This window comes from Acanthopagrus latus, chromosome 21 (assembly GCF_904848185.1).
Source record: "Acanthopagrus latus isolate v.2019 chromosome 21, fAcaLat1.1, whole genome shotgun sequence".
NCBI lineage: Eukaryota > Metazoa > Chordata > Actinopteri > Spariformes > Sparidae > Acanthopagrus > Acanthopagrus latus.
Genome location: NC_051059.1, coordinates 19485134 through 19511499, shown reverse-complemented (window position 1 = coordinate 19511499; position 26366 = coordinate 19485134). Strand labels below are relative to the sequence as shown.

General features: G+C 42.1%; 4 protein-coding genes and 1 long non-coding RNA gene across 7 annotated transcripts; 2 read left to right on the top strand and 3 right to left on the bottom strand.

Annotated features, from left to right (window-relative positions):
- Nucleotides 1–743: 743 nt before the first annotated feature.
- Nucleotides 744–4283, bottom strand: hes6 (hes family bHLH transcription factor 6). The gene is made up of 4 exons (XM_037082766.1): nucleotides 2415–4283; nucleotides 2237–2323; nucleotides 2024–2105; nucleotides 744–1680 (listed from the first exon to the last, which is right to left on the bottom strand). The coding sequence occupies exons 1-4, from the start codon at nucleotides 2487–2489 to the stop codon at nucleotides 1259–1261; spliced, it is 666 nt and encodes a 221-aa protein (XP_036938661.1). The 5' UTR covers nucleotides 2490–4283; the 3' UTR covers nucleotides 744–1258.
- itm2cb (integral membrane protein 2Cb) lies at nucleotides 2001–9909 on the top strand. Of its 3 annotated transcripts, none has more exons than XM_037082765.1 (7): nucleotides 2001–2133; nucleotides 4381–4660; nucleotides 6731–6868; nucleotides 6968–7156; nucleotides 7251–7361; nucleotides 7527–7677; nucleotides 8746–9909. In XM_037082765.1, exons 2-7 carry the CDS (start codon nucleotides 4574–4576, stop codon nucleotides 8835–8837), a joined length of 768 nt encoding a protein of 255 aa, XP_036938660.1. In that variant the 5' UTR covers nucleotides 2001–2133; nucleotides 4381–4573; the 3' UTR covers nucleotides 8838–9909. The 3 variants fall into 3 exon arrangements, with proteins under 3 accessions (XP_036938660.1, XP_036938657.1, XP_036938658.1); XM_037082762.1 differs by having other exon boundaries at nucleotides 6965–7156; XM_037082763.1 differs by lacking the exon at nucleotides 2001–2133 and having other exon boundaries at nucleotides 4380–4660; nucleotides 6965–7156.
- Nucleotides 9910–11226: 1317 nt separating this feature from the next.
- Nucleotides 11227–17873, bottom strand: LOC119010557 (G-protein coupled receptor 55). The gene is made up of 3 exons (XM_037082761.1): nucleotides 15879–17873; nucleotides 14224–14968; nucleotides 11227–12689 (listed from the first exon to the last, which is right to left on the bottom strand). Exons 1-3 carry the CDS (start codon nucleotides 16037–16039, stop codon nucleotides 12483–12485), a joined length of 1113 nt encoding a protein of 370 aa, XP_036938656.1. The 5' UTR covers nucleotides 16040–17873; the 3' UTR covers nucleotides 11227–12482.
- On the top strand, nucleotides 14917–16922 carry LOC119010562. Its single transcript, XR_005071997.1, has 2 exons — nucleotides 14917–15120; nucleotides 15415–16922. It is a non-coding gene; the product is annotated as an uncharacterized LOC119010562 (long non-coding RNA).
- Nucleotides 17874–18099: 226 nt separating the features above from the next.
- snorc (secondary ossification center associated regulator of chondrocyte maturation) lies at nucleotides 18100–26277 on the bottom strand. Its single transcript, XM_037082772.1, has 3 exons — nucleotides 23911–26277; nucleotides 19680–19841; nucleotides 18100–19139 (listed from the first exon to the last, which is right to left on the bottom strand). Exons 1-3 carry the CDS (start codon nucleotides 23984–23986, stop codon nucleotides 19030–19032), a joined length of 348 nt encoding a protein of 115 aa, XP_036938667.1. The 5' UTR covers nucleotides 23987–26277; the 3' UTR covers nucleotides 18100–19029.
- Between the last annotated feature and the right edge of the window lie 89 nt (nucleotides 26278–26366).

Here is a 26366-nt window from a genome sequence, read left to right as displayed (position 1 = left end):
TCACAGACTGTGGACAGCGTCAGAAGTGACACTTTGGAGTGGACATCACAGGAACACCAGAGGAGGCATCATTAGGACTCAGATCAGGACTGCTGTCTTTTCTTATTCATTTGTGTCTGTAGGATCTGATGGTACAGAGGCAGAACAGTGTCTGTGACTCTCACCGGGAGTACAGAGGTCATGTCTGAGCACACAGACAAGAGATTAACACAGTCTATCCCCTTATTCTGCTTGGGGAGGCAGATTTTTATTAGTACGTACGCACATTTCATTTGTCGTATGCGCTGGAATATTTGGCGCGCAGGAAAGCCCCATATAGAGTTATAATACATTGCAATATCATGCTAAACCACACACTGACAAACTGGTGGTTGAGACAACAAGGCCCGTCTGCAGTGCCTTTGTTAGTCAAGAGAACAATATAATGACGGAGCAAGTTATTTGTTCCCACGTTATTTTGAAAACTGCTGAAGTCAAGAAGAGTTATAAAACCCATTTGCCAAGTCCTCAACTAGGCCTATATAAGGAGTGAGTGGATTACTCATTTCACACCTCACAAATGCCTACGATGTGCTAAGGGATCTTGGAGCGAGACAGAGAGAGATAGAGGGAGAGAGTGCACACAAATGGCCCACAATGGCAGAGTAATAACTAATATATTGGAAACAGCCGTGGGTGGGTGGATAGTGGGCTCCTTGTGTGTGAAAAGTGGCTTTTGTGAAGCTGAATTTAAAACAAGTCACTTGTCAAAAAAGATTTTTTATTTTATTGAAACTTATCAAGTGAGGTAGCCTACTAACAGTCATTTGACAGGTATAAATACAAAGTTAAAGACATCCTAAATAATACAAAAAAAAACAAAAAACAAAAAAAAGAAGAAATAATTTACACACAAACTAATAATGCATTTCTAGTGGGACACCTATCTTCTATACAGCCCAGTCTTATTCAACAAGTAAATATTTACACATGCATTTACCCCTTCACTGAAGGCAGGCCAATATACTTCCAAATGACGACCCTGCAGGTCTCTGACCTATGCAAAACAGGTTTAATTACATACTTTATTTATTAAATACCTTTTAGTTTAATTGTAGTTCCCCAATAATTACAAAGAGCTTCTCTGATGCCTTTCAACAAGTTTCAAAGTTGTCATCTCAGCAGTGTTTCTCTCGTGCACTGAGGCCTACCCCACAAAACATCCTAACACAAATCCTCTACTGTAGTTTCAAAACATGCTATTCCTCCTTTAAATCATCTACCATGGTCTCCACACTGACTTGGAGTAGGTTAAGGAAGGCAAGCCCAACGCATCCTGGCTGTCAGCCTCCTCTGAAGAGGAAACGTGGCTTTGCTCTGAGTCTGTCTCGTCCAGGTCAGAGCAGAGGTCATCGCTGGAGGTGGTGGAGGGGGCCGGGGACACCAGGGCCGAGTACATGCTCTCTGACAGGGACCAAGTGCTGTTACTGCCCGGGCACTCTGCCACCGCGTCCGGCAGCATCACCCGCAGGCGGTCCTCGTCGTTCAGGGGCATGCTCTCCAGGAGGTGGTTCAGCAGCTCCGCGGCGACTGTCGGGTCGATGCCCGGACAGCTGGACACAAAAGTGTGGACGTCGTGCATACACTGGATGTAGCCAGCGGCGAAGCGCTCGCAGGCCTCCCGGTTCACGGCGTCCACTTCTGTGGGTGGAGAACACAACACGTAGGTTAGCTCAGAAGTTAGCAACACTGCGCTAGTGAGGGACAGTTAACTTATAAACATTGGGCTCTACGCCCTGATTGGCTGAACCGCGTTCGAAGATGCACACGCGCACCTGTGGCCTTAGTACAGTACAGTTGATTGGAATATCAATGCGCAAACTGTTATCAACTGATTTCTTGTGAGTTTTAAAGAACTATATTGCTCAGCGGAAGAATGCATTTTAAGTCATGGGCTAGTGATTTTTTATTATTATCATGAAAAGTGAAATATTTAACGGCTTGCTGATTAATAAACTTAAACTTAAATGTGTGTCATGTTTACCTTGAGCCCGGTTCTGCAGGATGCTCTCCACACGCTTCACTGTCATCTCCAACACTTCGGCATTCTCCATCTTTGATTGCAACTGCAGCGGGTGACAAAAAGCAAAACTCGTAAGTAAAAAGCAGCCGTAGCACAAGCTAACTAAGATAAAACTATGTAAATCACCTTGAGGAACAACGCTAGGGGGGCACAAATATAACTATAACATCTTACGTCTGCATCCGCGATGAGAACTCTGAGTTCTTGTAAACTTTCATTGATGCGAGCCCTTCTTTTCTTCTCGACCAGAGGTTTCCTCATCTGCCAGAACAGTAAGGACAATGGGGTTACTTGTTAGCCAAGTGAAAAAGCAGGAATGCTGGCGTTAACTTCTCGCGTATGAGGCCCTTACCTTTCTGTCAGATTTGATCCCACTGCGATTATCACCTCTGTCCATTCCGTTTCTGTTGTTACGGATGGGGGCCATGTTGTTGGAGTTTAACCCAGGCGCTGCCAGAAGCCCACTGGACTGGAGGTTGGTGTGTAGCCCAAAGAGCCGTTACAGCTTGTCAATGGGACAGATGGCCGGGCGATCCCAGCGGCCAACAAAGCTTGCAGAGAGGCTGGACTCCTTAATGCTGCTCCGAGTGGGGCATGTGCTGGGTATATATGACGGTTCATTTACATGTGAATGGGTGAACTGGCTACGAGAGCAGAGACACGGCGAGGGCGCGCAACGCTCGTCCCCGCCAAATCATCAGTGCAGTGGTCATGTTAGCTTTTGTTCCCAACTTCAGTCTGAATCTACAGAATGATCAATAACATTACATTTTACACACATTCTACCCGAGTCGGACCCAGGAAATAGTCAGCAAGGTCTATTGCCACAGCCAAAAAACATTAAGTTTAATCAGGTGAAATGATAAAACATTTAGCCTTTGTTGGATTAAATGCAAGCTCAAGAGTACCCTTATATGAAAAGTCAGTCCTTCCCATGTAGAAATACACGTGAAAATATACGCAACACCTCCACATTTACCCCTTTAATGTTAGCTTTTTTTAACTACTCTCTTTTAATCTGTGTCATCACCACTTCAGGCCATGTATCTGCCAATTCTCACATTGTCATCTTGGCCTATTTCATGCCTGATTGTGAGCCATCACTCTACTATGAGGACTAGGCTTTTAGTGCTCCACTCCCACTGTAAAAAAGAAAAAAAACCTAATGTGAATTGGTTGATATGAGCCATTTGTCAAGTACACTACTCACATGTGTAAAGAGTGTAAAGAGCCTTCAGCCTGAATCAGCGCTGGCTCAATTGTGCATCATCCGTGTATTTGGAAGGTATAATAGCATGTTTCCATTGCCTATCCTTGTATAATTTGTAAGTAGTGCTTTTCATAAACGTTTATTGTTGTATAATCAACTCAAATCTCCTACATTGTTCCCATCTAACACACTGTGTCGCCTGTGTCTGTAGTGAGTCATGCGAACACACTGCCATGACTTTTCACATATGGTGACGAGGGCTGTGTGCATGTCTGTGCAAATTTGCATGTGTTGTGTAATTTGCATTTGGTGGGGATTTGCTAGTTTGGTTTGCTGTTAAAGCTCCACAGATTGCCTGGGTTATAGGGCGTGAATATGGCTGTGACGTTTTTTGTTAGATTAGTTAAAGAAAACCTGACACATTACATCTGATTATTTGACTGTGACCTTTCAAGTTTTATTCATGAAATGAGAATTAGTTTTTGTAAAATAATTCTTAAATATTTAAATGATCTACAGCTCTAAAACCTTGTTATAAAATGCATTTTGGAAATGTAAGGTTTCCTTTGAAGTGAACTTACAGGCGTGCTCTGCTAAATGCTGATGTTACATTGCAATATATTATAATACACAAAAATGCTTAAACCAAGGCACACATAATTCACAGTACACACTGTACTGTATAAAACGTTATGCATTAAATGCCCTGATGAGCCCATGAATAAGTGCAAATACTTTCTTTTACTGTTATTATTAGTATTATCAGAATTAATGTGACCAATAGTGGTAACCTAGTGCTAACTTTATTGCAGTGTAGTAGCTGGCTGAGAGTTTGAAACATCCTTACATTTCCGGATGGCAGTGTTCAGAACATGGATCAAAAGAGGAGATGCAGCTTTAAATAAAATACGGAAAGCACTACCATATCGGGTGCTTGCCTTCAAAATAAGGGCACGGTGTTCTGTAATATCAGCTAACAGCATGTAAGAATAGTTTTTTTAAACACAACCCGCTTTGAATGTGTAGTTATATTTATGTATCCACCAAAAACTGGGCACGTCGTTTAAATTTAGACGCTTAAGCCGGACTTGGAGTCTTATTTTGACAGCGGCGAGGCGGCTTTTCCTTCAGACCCACACAACGCTCGTTCGTCAGAGAAGACGCGCTTCTGATGTCACTGAGTCCCGGGGGCGAGACTCGCTCGCTGCTATAAAGTCTTCCCTGCTCGGTGGACGAAACCAGCTCACTGAATCAGACAGGCCTACGGGATAAAAAAGAAAACATACACTCACCAAACAATCATGGTGAAGATCACTTTCCAGACAGTTTCGGCGCAGAAGCCTGAAAAAGACATCGATGAAGACAAGATCGTTATACCTCAGGCTCACGTGAGTTTGCACTTTGTGTTTTTTATTTGTTTCTTGTTGTGGCATTTGTGTTGTGTCTCCGTAATCTTATAGCATAATTACGATATTGTCCTTGTGCATTTGTTGTAATTTAATAGATTCAAGTTGAACGTGTCTTTTTAACTGTAATATTTGATCTGCCTGTTCATGCATCATCATCTCACCTGATAGGATTTATAGTGGTAATCCATAATCTAACTATTTATGTTATGCAAAAAAAAATCTTACATATAAACAAAAAGAGAATATGGTTAAATAATGTGCTGCAGTTATGTTTTTAATATGCTTCAACCTTAATGGAACTGAAGGCTTTGAAATCTCACAATGTACTGCAGTTTCTTAGTGCACTTACTAAAAGAGGCTACGTTTGTCAGAAAAAAAAACTTATTGTGCAAAAAGTTATAATAATAATGGGATAGACAGAACTAGCATTGCAGGCACCCCAGCCTGGGGATGTTGACATTACGTCACCTTGTTTGGCCACCTTCGAGGACACACTGCAGATGGCTGCCCTGGGTGTGCGCGCACCCTGAGCAGAATATGACAGCATTACTTTGATGAAGCAGTCAACAAAGTAAACATATACATAAAATACACATTTCAATTTCTATCAATATAGGCGTTCACACTTTCATATTCATATTCATTTTCGTCGAAATTAGACAACAACAAAGCTGTAAGATGAGGTGACTGCGCCAGTCTGTGACGTCACAAGGTGTTATGACACGTGAATCCTGTAGGTTGCGCCTGGGAGAGCGCATGAGCCTGTGAGTGAGAGTGGTAATCCAGGAAAAAAGTGTAGTCAGTGTTTTTCAGGGCAGTTTAGCTTTTTCTTCTTGTCAGAATTGTCAATATAGAAATTCAAGACTTCAGATTAGAAATATATTGACCAATACCAATAAAACATTTTGTATCTTGTGAACAGGATCCAGAGTACATTTGAGTTTATATGAAGGACAGTCGGGCTCAGAAAGGAAATGAACATTTCAATGTTAAACTCAGCTCTATAGTCCATAGGTAGATAGATAGATAGATAGATAGATAGATAGATAGATAGATAGATAGATAGATAGAATAGTGTATTATGCACATGGTATTCTTAGATATTTGAGATAATGTAACTGACGCTGTACTGAGCAACTGAGCAATTTGAACTGAAAATAAATGTTTATGCAGGCTGGGTTGTCACATTAAGTTCAGCTTTTATTAGCTTCTTTTCTGGACTGCCTCCCAGGAGTTCAACATAATTGGATATCTGACACACAGTGGATATGTACACCTGCCTCATCCTTATTTCCCAACACACTGTACAAAATGAATGCCACGTGATGACGTATCCATCACTTCTGCAAACACCTTTCACCTGTTCGTTACGTCAAGGGGAGATTAAGACGTGATGTCAAAGGCTGCGCGCATTTAGATCGGCTGTGAAAGTGGGCTAGGCGTCAGAGCCAATGTGTGTAGATCTATTAATATGTCCACCTCCACTGAGGGATTCTGGCTCCACGCAATTATGCTCGTTTTGACTCCCACTGAGGGCGCTAGCTAACTGCAAATAAGGAGCGTGGAAGTGGGCCGCCAAGAATAGATCCAGACGGCCACGTGCCAGCATCTTCGTCAGAGCTTGGCGCATCTGTTCTCTCTGCTTCCGCTCTCCATAGCAACAGTAGTAGAGAGAGGCAGCAGATTGACTGAGAGACTGTGGGTGGGCATCTGGCATGTCTCATTCCAGTCCCATCCTACGTCTACCAGATCTCCTCCCCTGACTAACCACTTGGCAACCACTTCTTGATGGAATTAACTCTATTACAATTTGGACAAGAAATCATGACAGTATGAGAGGACATTGTGTCCACTGAATAAAAAAAAATCAATATTTCAATATCAATCAATATTCCTCTTACAGTTTCTCTATAGTTGCTTCAAAGGTTGCACAGTAGACAACACTTCCTTTGTACCGTATTCTGTGGCTGTGCATTGTTAAAACAACATCTACTACTACAACTTGAAAACATGACTAGTCCTCTAACCCAAGTGCTTTTCTCTCTGCAGGGGCAGCCGGCGCTTCCTGTCAGCACCAAGAAGCCTTTTCCAACTGGTCTCTGCTGCCTCACTTTCGGCCTGGTGATCTTCATGTCAGGACTAGTGCTGGCCTCTATCTATGTCTATCGCTACTACTTTATACCTCAGGTCAGTTCACTCTACCTTTCCTTCACCTTGTATCCAGAGCAAAAACAGCCTTAAGTAGCTGTCAAGTGCTAACTCGGCTCTGTTGCGTCTCATCAGCAGATCCCAGAAGACAGCTTGTTCCACTGTCGGGTTTTCTATGAGGACTCTGTGTATGCTCCTCTGAGAGGCCGGCAAGAACTTGAGGAGAATGTCGGCATCTACCTTGACGACAACTACGAGCAGATCAGTGTACCTGTGCCACACTTTGGAGGCAGCGACCCTGCTGATATCATCCACGACTTTCAGAGGGTAGGTTGAGGCATCCTTGTTTGCTATCATTACATTTTCTTGTTAAAGTGATTCATTATGCTGAGGTGCTAACCTTTTTAAAAATCTATTTTAGGGCCTCACAGCTTATCATGACATTGCTTTGGACAAATGCTACATCACTGAGCTGAACACCACTTTGGTGATGCCTCCAAGGAACCTGTGGGAGCTGCTCGTCAACGTCAAGGTGAGGCCCTCGCTGTATTCACCGGTGATGTCACTGGTGAAAGCCATTGTGAAAGCTTTGTAAGAGAGGAACGGCTGTCTGAGACAGTGAAGGACAGCATGTTCCCATCTTCCTGTCTGCTGTGTTCCTCCCACTGAGTGATTCATTTGCATCTCTCTCCCACAGAGAGGGACGTACCTTCCTCAGACCTACATCATCCAGGAGGAGATGGTGGTGACAGGCAGGGTGAGGAACATGAGAACGCTGGGCCCCTTCATCCACAGGCTCTGCTACGGCAAAGAAACCTACCGCCTCAGACGCCGCAACCAGCGCCGGCGTGAGTACCCATCCACTTCCTTTTCAAGCTGTGGTTGTGGCCATGTCGAAGGAAATTAGTGTGTGAAAGATCACAGTGTTTCAACAAACAGCCTCATATTTCCATTTCCTCTTAAAAGAAAACAAAGAAAAACAACATTCCATTATTTGTTCTTTTACTGGTACTGACATACTTACATTTATAATGCAAGTTATGCAGTTATGTATTTAAAACAGTTGTCTGAACCCAAACCATGATCTTTTCTCATCCTAATGACATAGTTCTGGAACCTAAACTCAAGCAAAACATAATCACACTGCAAGCTTTTCACAACTTTTCACTAAGTAATGTACTTCATGTCTTGCACACAAGCTCTTTCTTATCATGTTGTCAGGTCTCGTGTTGTCTTCAACAGACTGACCTCTCCCTTTCCAATCCACTCAGGCGATTAAGATATGCTAAATTATGAGTGATGAGAGCTGGTTCACATCCGCTGATTTTTCGCCCTCTTTAACACCAATCTTGTGATATGTTGAGTCACGTGACGTATTCAGGGTCACCGTGATCTCTCTGCACTCAGGGAGGAAACTATTCCTCTGGTGACTCACTGGGAAATCCGGTGTTCCGTTTTTGTGTAGGAGCAAATAGAGAGCGAATGACAATGCCAAAAAAAAAAAATACAATCACTACCAAATAGGGCCGTCATCGTGACACACTTCGGACATTGTGCCTGTAGTGTAAAATCCTCCTTTAACAGCCTGGCGGCCTGATTATCATGTCAGTGTTTGTGTGTGGGTGCAGCCTGGGTACTTCCTGCTATGTGAGTCACTCACAGAGCAGTGGACACATCCACACACTACGGAGGAGGTGGTGATGCACATGAGTGATATCTTTGTCGTCGCTGTCTTCGATTGGAGCATGAAATGATGCAACAAACTTCCCCCCAAGTACATATATGGACGTGATTTGTCAGGGATCACCGCTGCTGATTGAAAATGGAAGCTTGTAGGCATGATAGCAGTAGGTGTGTTATGAACACTGCAAAGCTCCACTTCACACACTGAACGTGTGAATTCTTCTCTCTTCCAGGTATCGACAGGCGTGAGACAAAGAAGTGCCACAGGATTCGTCACTTTGAGAACACGTTTGTGGTTGAGACCGTCATCTGCGACAGGGTCTGAATCTAAGGCGGAAATCACAGCCATCCAACACTGAAGCCAATTTCAAACCATACCTCTTGAATTATTTACGCGTTTAACTGCACTTTAAGAGCAAGTGTTTGTCCAACAGTTTTACTTTCAGTTTTAATGTTTTTGTTTTTGTCTCAAGTTGGGAATGCTCTTTCATTGTTCATGTACTAGTCTTTTTTTAAGATAGTCTGTATATTTGGATGATGTTATAAATGTGTTCAGATATATCTGTAGCTTGTCGCGTTGTGCATAAGATGTTAATGTGTGTCCGTTTGTGACATTTTCATCCGAAGAGTTTGATTTTAGATTTGTAACTTATTGTTATTTTTTAGTAACCCAGTGCACTGTCGGTGGTGGTATGGATACTTGGAAGCTGCTTGCACTGTGCACTTTGGTTGTCACTTTTATTTTGTTTTGAATGTCAGAAAATGGCAAAACATACCTCATGTAGTTTCTTTGCTGGTTTCTATCATTAATGAATGGTGTACATAACTTTGATCGTTCCTAAGCAATATATACTGTACATTGATTTTGAACATACTGTAACATGCATAGATTTTTATCTGAAATTAACTTGTTTTGTGAACACTCATTTCTTTATTGTTTGTCTCTTTATTTCCCTTGGTATCACTTTTCCTACAACTTGGAGTTAAAGGCTTTAGACTGTAATTAGTAGCAGTGCTTTAGAGGGACAGAAGGAACCAAAGTCTGCGATGCTATGCTTCGTGATAAGGATATGTGAAATATTTAGAAAGAATGCTTTTTACTGTAGATGATATCAAAGGCTAAAAGTCATTTAGTCTTACTCTTTCTCTTCTTCACGTGGATTTGCCTGTTGTCTTTAGCTCTTGCAAGTTCCCAGTCATTCCTATTTTGGCATTATTATCTCTACAATGTTCAATCGTCTCAACTTGAAAAAACAAATGGGGTTTCTGGAGCAAATAAATCTCTGTTGGGAGAGACGTGTGATATGTGCTCATATTTCATCATCATGGATATTTCTGCTGTACAGTTGATTTTTCTTGTAATATCTTGCTGCTTTAAGAATAAATTATGAAACTTGTTTTGTCTCCTCACTCCTCAGTATCATTTTCAGTAAAGCATGCACAGTATTATTATCATTATTATGGATTATAGGTTAGAATAATTGGAGATTGTGCTGACAATAACATGTAGACATTATAAGAGGCAGCTAGTCTTTACAAAGGGAAACAAAAAGTGTTTTTCTTATGTGGACTTCCTCACAGCCATTACAGACAAAAATGAATCTGGAATGAACAAACAGCCTGATCAGTTTAGGTTCTCTTTATTTGTTGCTAAGGATCTGTGTTCGATTGTTTCCACATGCCACAAAATGGCAGCTTCATCAGGGTGAATGCAACACACGTCACAGGATGAATCTCTTGTGGTTAGCCGTGTAGCACTATAAAATGGAAGTGGAAGATTTGGTTTGAAAATGGATCAACATGCAAATCGTTGAGCAGAGTTGAGTTTTTAAACGTCAAATTCATCCATATGTCATGTCGTAATGTAAGTCTGAGCTTTAAGTTTCAGAGCAGACATCAGCTGAAGAAGTAAAGCATATTGTATTGAAATATAAGCTCAGCGCATGAGTCAGAAAAATCTATATTATACTCTTGTTAAGAGCTTTTCTCCAATAAAAATTCAATAATAAATTTGGCATTTTACATCATCATGTTTTCGTCTGGATTTTATTTCACAGACCCATTGCACAAAAGAACAAGATCAGCTTACGCAAAAATGACAGAAACAGAAATTAAAATAACAGAATGAAAGTATGCGATGCAAGAAATGCAAGTCAGCCAAAGTTCGATAGGTTTCATGTCTTGTCATGAAGAGAGCTTACACAGGTTTTCTACACAATATAAGAAACTACACGCTACAAAATCAACATTGATATTCAGTAAATCCCCTAATCGAGTTTTGTTCAACAACAAGAACACCGTCCACTTATACGGTAAGGTGAACATATTCAGTATGAGTAAAAAAGGACAGAGTGGCAGAGACTGTCCATTTGGGTTTAGCTTTGACAGTATTTACATAAATCAAATATCCTATAAACATACTAATATCAAAGAGTACACAGGTCTGGCTGAATGCCATTAACAGCTGTCTTTGCCCAATTTTAATAACCCTATTGCACATATTTGAAGCTACATTTAATAAGAAAATTTAAAAAACAAATCTCTATCATGTACAAAATTATATGTACATATGTAACAACCAATATCATATCATATCATATCATATCATATCATATCATATCATATCATATCATATCATATCATATCATATCATATCATATCATATCGTATCATATCATATCATATCATATATATACATACAAACACACATTTCTAAGGTCAAGTCAAAACACACAGTCAGTCAGTTTGCATTCATAAAACATTCAGCCGACATCAGTCAAATCAGGACTGTTTTAAGAAATGATTGAGCGTAATGCCCACAAAATCTCTGCCGCCCGGCATCAGACTTCATTTATACAATAATAATTACATGATGGTTACATAAATTTAACTTCTGCATTAGATTCTTATAAATCATATAAAAATGTCTGAACAGCAAGATTTATGGGTTTAATACATTTACAATTACTTTTCTGCTGCAAGTTAATAATATTTTTAAAACAAAAAAGTGCCAGAGGAAAAGAAGAAAAGAAAAACATTAAGATGGTAATTCTAGATGATAATTAATAAATAATAGTTAATTACATTCATTTCATCTTTAAGATCACAATTGCTTCTTGACTTTGTGAGATTTACTAATTTAATTACTATAATTACTATACTAATTTATTGATATATTTATTTATTGATTTAGTTTTATTCATTTCTTGTTGCATTCATATGAAAATGTGCATTTTATATATAATGTGCTATATGAATAAATCTTGTTGTTGATATCATAAGTAGTTATCTAACAAGATGTTTCACTTGATGTTTCACAGATGTACTTACGGTATCTGTTTCGCCGAACTATTCCAAATTGTGTCTCCTTCGATCTTAAATGGTTGTTTTTTTGTTCTTAACTGCGAGCTTCAGAACATTAAGAGCGCCTTTACTTATCTTTGACTCGACACTTCTGAGCACATATTTAATCCTACAAAGCCCCGCAGTGAGCTCCTTGGGTTTGAAAATGAATCGTACCCCACATCAGATTCTCACTCATCAGTGAGGAGGGTGAAGCAGTTTTCTCACCATCACAAAAGCGCGATCTTAAAATCGTTCAAGAAATAACTCACCATGTGGCTTCTTTGCTAGACTTTCCTTTTTGCAGCCTACGTCTTGGGTATAAGAGCCCTTTGAGGTTACAAAGGTGGCTGCCAGCTTCCTATCACTGGACCAAATCATGTTTCAGTGCTTGTCGCATCTTCTCCCTATGCTACATTTTAACGTTACTGTCAGCACTGTGGTTAATTGAGATTGCACTCTGACCTGCTTGTTTTTCACCCATTGCGGTGCACGCCACATGTGCCCTGCTGCTGGAAACAACACTGGCCCCTTTTCAGTTTCAGTGCTCAAGAAGCCAGGTCTTCACTACCAGCAGTCCTCTAAAAGGACTAATTTTGCTTTAACTAAAACTCTATTCCTCCCCTGTTCAGACCTCTGAAGTGCTGAATGTGGCTCTTCTTTGGCTTATCCTCGAGAGCCTGAAGCTGTTTCTGGTGCTTCTCACCTCATGAGCGATGAAGTAGTAGCACAAAGCGTCCAGACAGCAGGTGATGTTGGACAGGCACATAGTTACCTGTATGAACAGGCTGATGGTTTGCATGGAGCTACAGTCTGTAATCACTTTTTGGTGCACCTGGAATGGAGGACAGAGAAACATTAGTCTACCGTCCTGCCTACGAGCATGAAAATCTTAAAATCTTAGAAAAACCCTCGATATAGCACAGCCAGCCAAGTCAGCAGAGTAGATATCTGTTTTTTTACATTCGGAATTAATATATATGAGGTGACTTTCACGTTGGAAGGTGGAAGGGATGGCAGGGATGACAGCTGAAGGCTGCCAAGCCAGAGGCCACTGTTTGAGATGGCCCTTCAAAATTGTTCAGCACGAAACTGCTGAATGTTTTTAACTAGATGTGTTAATGTTTGAACCCATTCAGACCATGAGCGCAGCGCTGTCATAACACAAAGATGAAAATCAAACCTGACGGAAAACATAAAAGTTGCAGCTAAAGAAGTGTAAAGCTTTGAGATATGCTGGGTTGATTGTGTTGACTCAGTAGTGTGAACTCTACAGCTGTATGTTCTTATCTGGGTTTTTTTTTGAAGATGATATCTTTGCATTTCTGCTGTACAGAGGTAAAGTTACATGTTGTTGCATCTGTCAGACTGCAGTAATGATTTTTTTCAGATCGAGATGTCTCACGGTTGATAAGAAATGAAACCCACCATCCAATTCTAAGGGCGGTAGCGACTGTAGGTCACATCCTCAGTATTTATTCTTTAAACATTGTGTTGTTATACAGCATGTCACTTTCAACTCAAACGAAAAACAGATGCTAAAACAGTTTGACTTTTTAAAAAAAAGGTATTTATGCTCCGGCATCAGAATAACAGATTCTTTTATTTTAATTGTACCTGTATTAGAAAAACAAACAAACAAAAAAAAACAATGCCATGTTTGATGCTAAAAAAGAAAAATTAATGAACATAGCATAATATGCTTCTCCTTCTACAGGTTAAATTGGCTGCTTTCTTTGCTTTCATGCGCGTGTTCCTGTAACATCTAAACTGGAAAAAATATAAGTCACTTGAGAAAAGTTTTTTAAATTGTTCAAATAGTAAAACCATATGTCTCCTGGTTTTTAAACAAGACCAGGATAAAATATGTCAGTATTTCTGACTTGGATCTGATTTAGTATTTAAAAAACAACGCAGGAAGCTCGACTTTTGACAGTGATGTAACACAAAGCAGGTACTTTCAGCGAATGACTAAGTGAATTGATTTCCCCACTCAGGTAAAGTGATTTAAGAGCACATTTCCTTTCTTTTTTTTTTTTAAGACCTGATTTAGTATAAAATAGACATCATCTTAAGTAATTTAGGTTGTTTGTTGATTTCTAAATTGAGTCGAACCTTTAACATTTATCAATACATTTGTATTAATATATTAAAGTTTGTAACTTGGGCGAGAAGTCCCTGAAATGGTCATCAACAAATGGAAATTTAAACATTAACTATTTCACAAGGAATGGACTGAAGCCCATCTGCTGATGAAGATGATGCAATGTGATTTCAAAGTTTCAGGACCTCTTCTGCTTTAACCTTCGTCACACTTCACGCCCTTGACTTCACTCAGTTTACTTCAAATGAACTTGTGGTTGTCTCACCAGGAACTGCAGCAGAATGCCGAGGTGGCTTGGGGTGAAAGGCAGCAGGAAGGCGCTCAGACTACTGTAGATGATCTTCACACAGGCCCGGCTCTGCGCGCTGTGCTGGCCCGACTGCTGGAGGGCCCAGATGGTCTTGACAGAACAGTAAACCAGCACCAGTGCAGGCAGGAGGAACCCAAACACCTGCACGCAGATGATCACCACAGGGCTCCAGCCTTTCCCTGAAAACCGGTGGAAGCAGTGGAACTCTTCCTTCCCGGCCTCTCTGAAGCTATAGGTGGTTGGAAAGATCGCTGCCAGCACCACCACCCACACCGCCAGGCAGATCCCCAGAGCTGCTTGGGGTGACCGCAGTTGCTTGGCTTTGAATGGGTGACAGATAGCCATCCATCTGTCCACAGCTATACACATGATGGTGTAGATGCTGCCATATATTCCAACAAAATACAGACTCTCCAAGATCGAACAGAGACGCTGGAGGTCGGCATTCCAATAATAATTGGTGGCATGCATTTTGAAGGGAAGAGGGAAGAGGAGGAGCAGGTCCATCAGAGCCAAGCTGGTCATGTAGATAGTTGACTCCGTCCATTTTCGCAGAACGATGCAGAACACAAACAGCGCCACAGCGTTGAGAGTCAAACCAAGGACAAATATGGGAACATAGATGACCAGCTCCAGATACTTCATCGCGCGGTCCACCTGTGCAAATGAACAGTTGACCGTCGCATTGACGCTGATGCAGCTGCAGGGAAGAATTTTGATTTTGATTTAATTTCAGCAGCTCAGTAGCGATTTCAAAATGAATCTGCCTTTCCTGTCATTACTCTTTGTTCCCACACAGAGACATCTGTGAGAGATGCCACGGTGCCAAGCCACTTGAAACTTCTCAGCTATGTGGGTTCAGCCGCTTTAACTTAATTTTTTTTTTTTTTTAACGTATCTGCTTTCTGGTGGAAATGCCCAAAACCCTGAGAGAACATGTACTGTTATAGTTTAAATCCTATGCTCCATATGTTCAGTGTACGTTTAAACTACAAGTGAGCTGTAGGTTGAAAGTGAATAGTTTTGACTTTAGTTTGACAAATTACAGATCACATAGATATGAAAGGAAATAGGTTGGTTAATCAGATATGCAACTTGGTGTTTTCACTGTCTCTAAACACCTACTTCTGTCTGACCTTTTTTCAGTGCACTAACTAACTAACTGAAGCACCAATTGGATCTGAGGGTCAAAGTGATTTAAACACAACAGAACACAAAGATTCAGGTCTCTTTTGGAACCTGGAGTAAATCTACTGTCGTCACTAAATGAAAGCATCAGCTCATGGCACAGAAACCTCGGGCTGCGGCTACTGTGAGGAGTGAACAATTGTTTTCAAGAGAAAGACAGAAAATGCATCTCCCAGCTCTGTGGTAGTCTATCTAAAAAGAAAAGTGAATCAAATAAAAACAAATCATCCACCAAACTCGTGATTCAAGGTCTACGGCCCATCAAATCCAATATATGTTGCTCTGAGTCTTAATAAATGTAACTTAAACATTCAGACAAAAACATGCCACACATTTTCCTGCAGCAGTAAAAATGTCGAAAGCTGACACAGTTTCACTATTAGATACGGTGTGGAAAATGTGAATTCTAGTTGTGCTCTTACCTCTCGGTTGCCAACATCTCACTCAACTCTTCACAGTCGCTGTCTGACTGTCTGCACTGTGCCAGACACACTTCTGCTTTCTCTACCTTTGTCGTTTCATCACCACTTCCTGAGTCATGCCACACATTGTGAGTGTATTTTGAGTGGTACGTTACAGTCATTTAAAATCAAGGCAGAGGTGAACTTAGTCCAAACTCTTACCTTACTCTCACTGTGTAAAGATACAGGCATGCATGGTCACTACAGATTGCCAGAACATTAGTATTTGTAACTTCTAAGGACATGAGTTGTATTTAAGTGTACCCAGAAATCAGGGGCACCTAACCCCGACCCACTTAATCATTCCTTTTTAAAAACAGTGGTTTAACGCTAACATCAGCATGCTAACATGATCACAACTCCACCGACCCCAAGAGACTAGCTGACGTCCTGGCGTCAGTTACTCTAGATCATAATAAACTAAAGTAAGTGTGAACATGCTGATGTTCAACAGGTTTAGTGTCCACCTTATTAGCACATTAGCATGCAGTGGGATGGTAGTTTTGCAGCTATTCAAGCCAAGCATTGGATCAATGAAATGTTTGCATGATTTTGGTGCCAGATGAGGAGTCAGAGGATCACCAAGGTCAGTAGGATTCATCCACTGGGAAGCATGAATGTAATTTCTGCTGCTAGGGGTCTCAATCAAAACAAAAGATGTAAGAGGTATTGCTGATTTAAATCTGTCTACGCGACTCAGGCATGAACATTCACAGATAAGGTAACGTTATAAAGTTTTATAAATGTAATGTTTAGTCACGTTGACTTTCTTCCTCCCTCGTTCTCTCTGGTTTGAGCAATGTTGGAAAGCTTTTGCAAAACCTAAGGACACAACTCAACAAAATACATCACAGAGGTCAACATATTATATTGTTTGACCATCCAGTAGTTGTGTTATCTCAGCCTGGACCACGCTCTGACAGACTAGACAACAATCATGTCCCTCTATGTGGAGATGGTATAAACAAAATTGAAATAAAATTTAGGAAACCATGGTGACTCTCACATATGACTGTGGTGTTACATTTCCTCAGACTGGAGTTTCCATCACTAAATTAAGATGAAGTCAGGTTGTGATTGTTCACTGCGTCTCGTGAATGTTGGTGTTGTTGTAACATGTATGAAGTAAAAGGCCGGGTGCCCTTTATATTATATTTATTAGTTTTTAGGTTAAAGACCTTTGATTTGGTTTGTTTACTGTCTCCTTTGTACCGTACTGTGATTTCTGTACTCTGGAGTGTTATCGGTACTGGTATTGGTCTGAGTGTGTCTGTAGGATTTGATCTCCCTTGCTCACAGAGACAGCGAGGAGGCGCCTTGAAAGTGTTTGCTCTTTCATGTCCGTGAGAAGCTGCAGAGGCAGATTTAGACTGTGATTGTGTTTGAGGTTTTCCTGGTTTCAGTTGCTGAGATGACTTAACTGTATTCAAATTGTGAGACATTTTGTCCCCCCCCCGTTTTTTTTTTTTTTATCAGAAGTGTGACACGTTAATATGATGTCGGTCACTCTGATGTTGGTCCTCTTCATTAAATGGAATAAATTAGAGGGTTTTAGGGCACCATCAATGTAAGATGTTCTGTGAATGCAAATGAACTGCCAGCCACACTGCCACCTACTGTTGTGACTGGAGTGAGGCCCCGTGGTCTCTAAGAGGCAAACACAAACCGATTCTCACTTAAAAATGACATTCTGGGAACCGTAAGACATTGGGATAGGTCAGTTTTGTATTTGAGACGCACATCACTTGATACATTTTGAGATTTTGGTCAATCATCTACTATTCTGGTCGTCTTTTTTCACACGATTGGAAAAAAAACGTCCAAAGAACAAATTTGGGTGTATTTGCAAATCAGTGCATATCTAATTAGATCATGTCCGATATGAATATTTAGAATAAATTTCATAAAACATTTATGACAAATGAAAACAATCAACTTGGGAAGTTTCATGCTTCTATAAGCTTTTGTTTTGTTTGTGTTTTACCTCACTCACCTTGCAGACATGTCAACAGAACGCAAACTGAACTGTGCCATCTTTAACAAAAACAAACATGGTTCAAATAATTAAAGAATTAAAAATAAACCCTCCATGAATATCATTCTGTTGACAGTGCTGACTCACTAAGTCATGTGCTTAACAAAAAACAAAAAACAAAAAACAAAACCACACAGTAGTCACAGACACTTGGCATGTGATTTCTTGTATTTATTCAACTTCAATCGTGAACACATAATTGGGAAGTGACATTATGTCACATGTACGGCTGAGTACTGTGGAACTCTGAGGGGTATAGAACAAGACATAATCATCTTACTAAAATAACTTCCAGCCCCTCCAAATAAAACAACAACAACAAAGAACTACAAACACTCACTTGAGCGCAAACACACGTTTGTCCTCGCTCTAACTATTTGCTCTGCAGGTAAAAACAAACCCAAACTAGCCTGTTTACATTCATCGAAGAAGCCCTTTTTCCGGAATGTTTTCTTCTTATTTTGACTCTACAAATGTTTGTAAATGGTGCAAGACAAACTTCAGAACTTGTACACGGGGTTGGCGCCGCGGGAATATTTTAGAAATGATTTTGGCACAAGGTGAAATCCTTGTGAAAGACTAAAGCAAACCATCTCGACTATCTTTCTTGTTGAAGTAAGTGAGTGAGACACAAGATTAACGAAAGCACAAAACACCTGGTGTACAAATAAGAACAAAAACACATGCAGGATGCTTCACAACAAACTCTCAGGAAACAAAGAGCCCGCTGTCATTACAAACCGTTCTGAGCACGCATGCAAGACTTTGAAAAATGGTGAAATGACACGAACATGCTCGGATTTCCACTGGAAGAGCCAGCCAGTTTTCTAACATCACACCTTTAGCAACAAGTTGGCACGCTGAGCAACAGTCAGTTCACATGAGCACGTCTGTAAATAGTAAAGGGACCTGCCACAATTTCTTAGCATCTACAGCGAAGCAAAAGACACGACTCATCTCTCAAGAAAAGACATGGAGCCGGATAGGAGGCGGAAGAGAAACTGTCGACCCACTCATGATGCACAAACACACACACACACACACACACACACACACACAAGATGAGATGTAGTCGCTCTAGGAGGCGGTGAACTTCCTGAGCGTGATGACGATGAGGGCGAGGAGGACGGACGCTCCCAGGAACACGGCTATAACGATGGCGGTGATGGCCCCCGGCCCCAGCACCCCTGCGCACACACATACACAAAGGAAGAGATGCAGTTTTTTAAAGGAACAGTACACCCAAACGTGAAAAGTCGGCCGTCATCCATGCAGACGCATGGCGGTGGAGAGATTTCACAAAACATTTCTGGAGCTTCACAGCGAAACAGTGTTGTAGCAATCTCCCCAACAACTGAAGTAGCCGGGGAATTGTTTTAAAATGTAAAATGAACGACTGAAACACAGATGAAATGTTTCCATATAGCTCAACTAGTCTCCGGAGGCCCAGAGATCCCAAGTTGATTTGAAAAGGGGTTATTTATCATTTACAACCTTTATAAAAGCTCAAATCTTTACTGTAGCTGCTAAGCTAAAAGAGTTAGGGCACAACTGTCCCAAAAGTAGTGCATGGGTTGGACCGTGCAGCAAGGGAGTAAAGACCCTCTTTTTCAAATCAGTTTTGGATTTCAAGGCTTCAGAGACTTGAAGGGCTGCCTGGAGCCATCTTGACCGACACAAAATGGTGGTTGGTTGTATAAATGCTTCGTCTCACGTCAGTTGTTTACCTTCCTCCTCATCCATGGCCTGGGAGTGCGTGGCGTCCTCGTAATCGTAGGTGAAGGGCTGCTCCGTCATGTCCTGGAAAGGGTCTTTGGTGGTGACGTCACTGGGGGGGTCTCCGGACATTGTGTCCTGGTTGTCTGTGGAGGCAGGGTCTGAAACCGTCTCTGCGGACCAAGAAGAAAGTCTGTTACTCCCTGACGCTTGACCTGCTGTGCAGTTTTGACTCTCTGTGTTTTTCTTACAGGCGGTCATTTCGCTGACGAGGCGCGTCGCTCTGCTAATGGCTCTGCTCGACTTCTCTCTGGACGCTGAGGCCTCGGGGATGCAGAGCTGCATACATGGCCCCGTCTGTAATGACTCCAACAGCCTCGCTCTGTCTACCTGGGTTAACGGCTCAGGCTGGAGCATAAGGATGTCTTTGTGGAGGATGAACATTTTGTCCGTTTGAGCCTCAGGTCACCTCTCCACATGTTTTTCCTCGAGGGTTCAAACCCAAGCTTGTCTTTTGTCCACGAAACTCCTTCAACTAAGATTTGCTTCATTATTTCAGTGGAGTGGTTGATGCCTCAGCACAAACAGCGTTCTGTAGGACTCCCTGCTCTCTCATCCCCTGCCAATCAGTCGTCTGTTCTCTTTCCACCCCGAATTGTCCTCTGACATTCCTCCCATCTGAGCACGAAGTTGCCCTGAGACTTTTCACACCTCCTCAGTAGCCAAAGAACAAAAGTCTCTTTCTAAACCACGTTTCTGTTTCCCGACACAACTCCACTGAACGCCCGATTGAGGATAGAACCGTCAAAAATGTCTCGGTGACTGTGGTTGCCGTCGCCGTGAAGCTAATTAAATGGCTGCACAGCTATTCTTTTGAAATCTGAAGGAAAAAGAGGGAAAAATGTGATCTTCGTCACCCTCTGAAAAACCAAACTCTTCACACACAAGCCCACCCACTCGCTGATTCACTTATCCTGTCCTCAACTCTACACATACCAACAAAACCGTAGTCCAAACATATTTACACTCAGCTTATTTAATGCTACATATTTACTTTGTAGCCACTGACGCCCTCAGTAAACTCCTTGACCCCGTTTTACATCTTTTCTCTGCCGTTATCAAAGAAGACTTGATTTATTCACTCTGAAAGAAACAGAAACAGTAGCACGATAACGAAGAAACTACTGATAATGACACTGAACGAGTCTTCGGCATCAGCATGTTGGCTGCGGCATCTTCTAAACTCCGATATGCACTTCTGATGGGAGTATGTTAATGCTGCAGTGTTGACTCGCCGTGTTAAGCATCCTGTCCCGTAGCTGGCCGGAGGTTTGGAGGCCCGGGCCTCCGGCCAGCTTAGCCATCAATGAGGCCTTCAGCCGAGGGCACAAAAGGCAGCTTGTGCGGTCACGGAGGGCGGCAGGCTGCAACCAGTAACAACCGGCCAGGCCCAAAGCAGGCACCGGCCGGGCACTGGATGTCAAACAAACTTGTTTATTAAATAGTCCCTGTGTGTAAAAGGCTGTGCCTTCTGGACAGCTTGAATTAATAAGAGGGCAAAAAATAATAACACGATGTTTTCCGTAGTCGTTTGTTTCCATAAGGAGGAGTTAACTGCTGCCTGAAATGTCTGTTTAATGGAATTAACATGACTGAGGCGTCCACAAACAGCTCGCATCATTTATACGGTCCCAACTTAAATGTTTATCAATTACTTCTTTCACTTTGAACTGTTTGTCCATTTTAGCTAACTATTACAGCTGTTCATCCTTTACTTTCAGCTACTTATTTAGACTAATTGTTTCATGTTTTAGCTCAGTACTTAATTAAAAACATTACATTTAGCTAACTCTTTCGACTGCTAATTATTGCTTTTAGCTAACTATTTCAACTGTTATTCCATTACTGTTAGCTAGCTAGTTTTCCAGACCATAAGCTGTCAACTGTTATTCATCAATTAAAGCAAACTATTTCAGTTGGTCATTACTCCAAGAGGTCAACCATTTGCTCATTACTTTAAGCTGAGTTAACTATTTCAACTTCCCGTTCTCTGACTAGTTTTCAGGCTCTAACTGCAGCACATGATGCTAACATGTTGTAACTGACTCAGATACGGAAACTTGGCTATTGTTATTGTATATCGAAAAGTATAACACTATGGAAATTAGTACAATAAGTGACGGTGGTTTAACCTAAAGTAGGTTGGAGCAGCGATGAGAAACGCACCCACTTCCTCACACGACACACACCTTAAAGTCTTTTTCCTAACCCAGTACTTTTGGTGCCAGAACCTAACCAACTTGTTTTGGAGTGTATCATGTAGTAAGTGTGTCCTGTAGCACTGGTTGTGTTTGTTGTGTTTAATACTGTTTGGCTGTTAAAACTGTCAGTTTCATGTGTCAGTGAAGAACCCTCCTTCTCTTTACATAAATCCAGACTCATAAACGCCTGGCAGACCGTAGGGAAGGCTGATTTCATACACTGAAAAAACACAGAGGGCCATTTGTTGGTACCTCAGGCCTCATCGGTCAGGTTTTCACACCAGCCGGAGAGATGACAAAGCGCGCAGACGGGCGTGTGTGAAAAGCAACCAGACCAAGCATTGAAACCACGAGCGACAACACGACATCGACGCTGCCGTGTGTCCTCACTTCACCCTCTGTCGCTCCCACAGCTGTTTTTCCACCATTTTCCATTGTAAACTATCTGACTAATGACCCAGTGTGTGTTTTATTTTATTCTGAAATGAGGAGAGTAGGGAATGAGGTTCAGCTGCCAGAACTGGTCTCTGGTGCCCAGCTACAAAAACTGGTGATGAAACCTCTCTGTCTCATGGGACAAAACGCTGTTTCTACTGTCATTTTGAGGAAGTTCGAAGACAGACCATGTGAGCAAGTATCATGTGGTATAGTTGAAACTTTTTATTGCCACCAATATCTTGGTTGTTTTACAGAGTCAACCGTTGCGGCTGAACGTCACAACGTCTCAGTCACTCGACTGGCTGGGCTTGTGGTCAAGATCGGCCGCAGCGCTCGAACAAACATCACACAGTGTACCTGATGACGACATCTGTCGCAGAAAACAGATCAGATCCGGCTGCAAAAGTCGAGCCGAGCGTGGCCTGGCCTTTCCTTTTTCATTTCTCCTGCCTGTGTCACACTGATACTGTGCCAGATTGTTCTGTTGTTTGAGCTGAACAAAAATCTATTCTGGGGTCCTCCACCTCAAAACCGGACGGTCCTAAGCAAGAGGAGGCCGCGAGATATTTTTAGAGTGGTGTCGGCAGGTCATGGCACCTCGGTGTTAGAAAACCCTGACATCATTCGCTTTTTCTGTCCCAGTGAGTTGTGTCCTAAAGGTGACAGATGTTTCTCTTCTCGCAGGACAGGGAGGACATCGTCGACTCGCTAAAATCCCTGTCGTGTCGCTGCCCCCTTGACCTCCACCGTGGCCCCTGAAGGGTGAGAGCAGCTCAACCGTGTCCAGAGCCTCTTTTTTTATTTTGACTGATTTGAGTGCAAAAGAGGAACCGAGGACAGGCGGCAGTAAGCGAAAGTGAAAGAAAAAGGGCAGCAAGTGTGCCAGTCTGCCAGTCTGCGCTCACACGGATGTTCACAGGTGATGACAGAAATTCCGTTCTGTCACACCTGCAGATGTTCCACTACCTTAAAAAAAAAAAAACTACACTAGAATCGCTTCAGCTCCACAGCTCAACTCAGGGCCAAGGTATTCAGTTTCATTTGAGCATCATGAAAGCAACTGAGTCATCCTGTTCGTCAAAGAGCAGCTTTCACAGCTCGCAGTGCCTCAACAACTGCATCATTTACACATCAGGCCGCGGAGTCACTCGCACACGCAGGCCATGTGCGAGGGGTGAGACGACACGTGTGCACACATCTTTGATTTGACGCCTACAGAAGAGCAAACATCAGCCCATGGATGGATCACATACAGCAACATAAACAGAATGCTATAAGGGTTTAAAATACATACTCATAGTAAAATAATAAAAAAGATCAGCAATAACTTTAACAGATGTGATAAATTTACACAATTTGTTGCTTTTTCTTTAAAAAACTATTTTCAAATCACATCTTTCACATGTTTCCCTATAAATCAGGCTTTGTCATCTGTTTCGGGTACGTCACTTCTATAAGTACTTGTGGCACGCTGCTGAGGTCACATACTTGTCTCCCATCCCAAAAAAAAAATCAATCAATGACACTCAAAATGTAGGTTTACCTGTGTGTACAAAGGCCACCATCAGGCCGAGGAGCACCAGGAGGAGGAATCTGCAGATGCTGCTGCTGTGGACCATGCTGGCTGCGAATGGATGAGCGTCAGATGGAGCGAAAGAGTCCCCGGGCAAAAAAAAAAAACTGCTTCGAGTGGTCACTTCAAAACGAGTAACTGGCCCTGGGAGAGGAGCAGGAGGAGAGTACAGGGGAGCACGGGAGGGGGAGAGGTAGGTAGGCTGAGGGGGTGAGAGAGAAAGGGGGAGGGACTAGGTGTGCACAGGACCGTCAGGACAGTGTGGACTCTATGAGCACATCATGGCAGGGCGCACCCACTCCAGAACTCCTCCTGGGTGTGAGGGGTAAACACTTGGTGGGGGTGGGGAGGGGGGGCTGCATCATGAAGGTCTCTGCTGGAAGAATTTTGTGCCTTTGCTCTTGAGGGAAAATATGACAGCAGAGAAATCTGAAGAGTCTGAAGTTGGCAGTGCTGCGCGAAGTTTTGAGCTCTGAATGTGCCGGTTTCTCCACGTAAACAAGGCAAAGTGTAAACGTACTCATTATAAAGACTGACCTGCTTTACATCGAGGGATTTTAAAGGGGTCCTCCGGCAATTTAGCTCTGTGCTTTCTGAAAGTTTGGGGACTCACAAGAGATAGATTAGTATCAGAATGGTCCGAATTGAAGTTGTAGGTGCTGAGATATCCTGACTTTATGGCCCGATCCCACCTTTTTCCAACGTTCACGCCTCAGTGTCTGGATTCTTGTTGGGATAGAGGGCACGGTGTCATGGCTGCCTTCTTTATAACGAGTGTAAAACAATCTACTAGTCTGCTGATGTTTTGGTGACCAGCTAGCCAGCTAACATGACACTGCCACTGCTGATTTGTACACGACGGTCCTGCATTTCGACGTTGCATCGATGGGGTGTGTAAGTCCTGCAGTGAGGTTGCTGCACTTGGTACCGCTCCTCTAATTTGAGCGCAGACTGGCAGACTAGGACCACAGGTTGCTAATCTCAGCCTATAAAGTGCCGCTAGAGGCGAGGTAATGAAGGAGAGTTCTTTTTGAACTCATGACTTCATGACAGCGGGTGATGTATGAGGGTCTTGAAGAGGAGTCCCATCTCACAGGTGATGATTTCAACCACTGCCCCTTTTAACTGTTCTGAAGGCGAGGAGGCACTCGGAAATTTCGGATTGCATGTCTTATATTGAACCGTTGAAACGTAAATTAGTTGGGAACCTGAGAAGACACCTGAGCCAACAACAGTTTTGCTTTATTTGAAAAGTGACCAAAGTGGGTGCGTCATGTTCTACAGGTAATCCTGCAACCCCCTCCGTTGATCTAGGATCCTCGACTGCAACGGTTCTGCTAAAAGCTGGTAGAAACGAGGGGCCGACCTGCTAGATTGCATCAAGAACGGGTTCAATAAGCAGAGTTAATTTGATGGAACTAGGCTCATACATTTCCCTGAATTACACAGCAGTGTCAAACTTGTCCACACTTGTCACCATCTTCAATGGATACTTGTAAGGTAGCTAGGTCAGGATAATGGTATTTGTAGTTTCAAGCTCAGGTCTGATCAGTCAGCTGTTTGTCTAATTGAGAGAATCTGCTTTAAGTGCAAAAACAACATCAAATTGCAAAATGAGGGATGTGGGTTGTGATTCAGATGTCTGGAACCAGGCTTTATCGCAGTCAGCGAATCATCTTCGAAACCACACCATCCGGTTTACAGTCAGACTCAGATCCTCCTGAGCCTCAGAAAACATTAAGCGATACAAGTCTTACTCTCCATCAGTAGTAGAGTAGGCTGACTGATGGGACACATTCGGTGGAAGTCCTTTAGTTCTGAAGTTTTGTGGGTCAAATCTTTGCCTGCAAAGTGGTTCCTAGAGTTAATATAGTTAAAATAATAACTTCAGTTTAATATTTAGTTGATTTGAAAATCAAATCATGTCAGTTGTTATGCAGTTAGCCAGAGGAAAAATTAAGGTTTGGCACACTGCTGAGGGCATTTGTGTCTGATTTCCCTCTAGTCTCACCACATTTCTGTCACCGTATTCAAGGCTTTTCTGAAACATTCTTTGCCCGTATGTGTTGATTATCTGGGTGCGTGCTTAGAAATGTTGTTGCTTTTCATTTGGAGGGATTGGCGGGTTTCATTTCCTCTTCGTGGTTTAAAAGACCATAAACAATTTCACCCAAATTGCATTACTATCAAGTGGTGAGACAGCATAGTAACGGTCACTTTCCAGTTCCTCTTAAACCAGATTACCAGGAGAAAAGACGCGAATACTGAAGACAACATCTTCAGCTAAGAGGGATTTGAAACATTATCTTCACTGTTGTAAATGCTGACACCTGGTTTTAACCTTCATTTGTCATTTTAAAGCTCTTAACAGGATCTCTGTAGTGTGAGTGGCTCAATGCATGTGAATCAAATGACTTCTGCACATT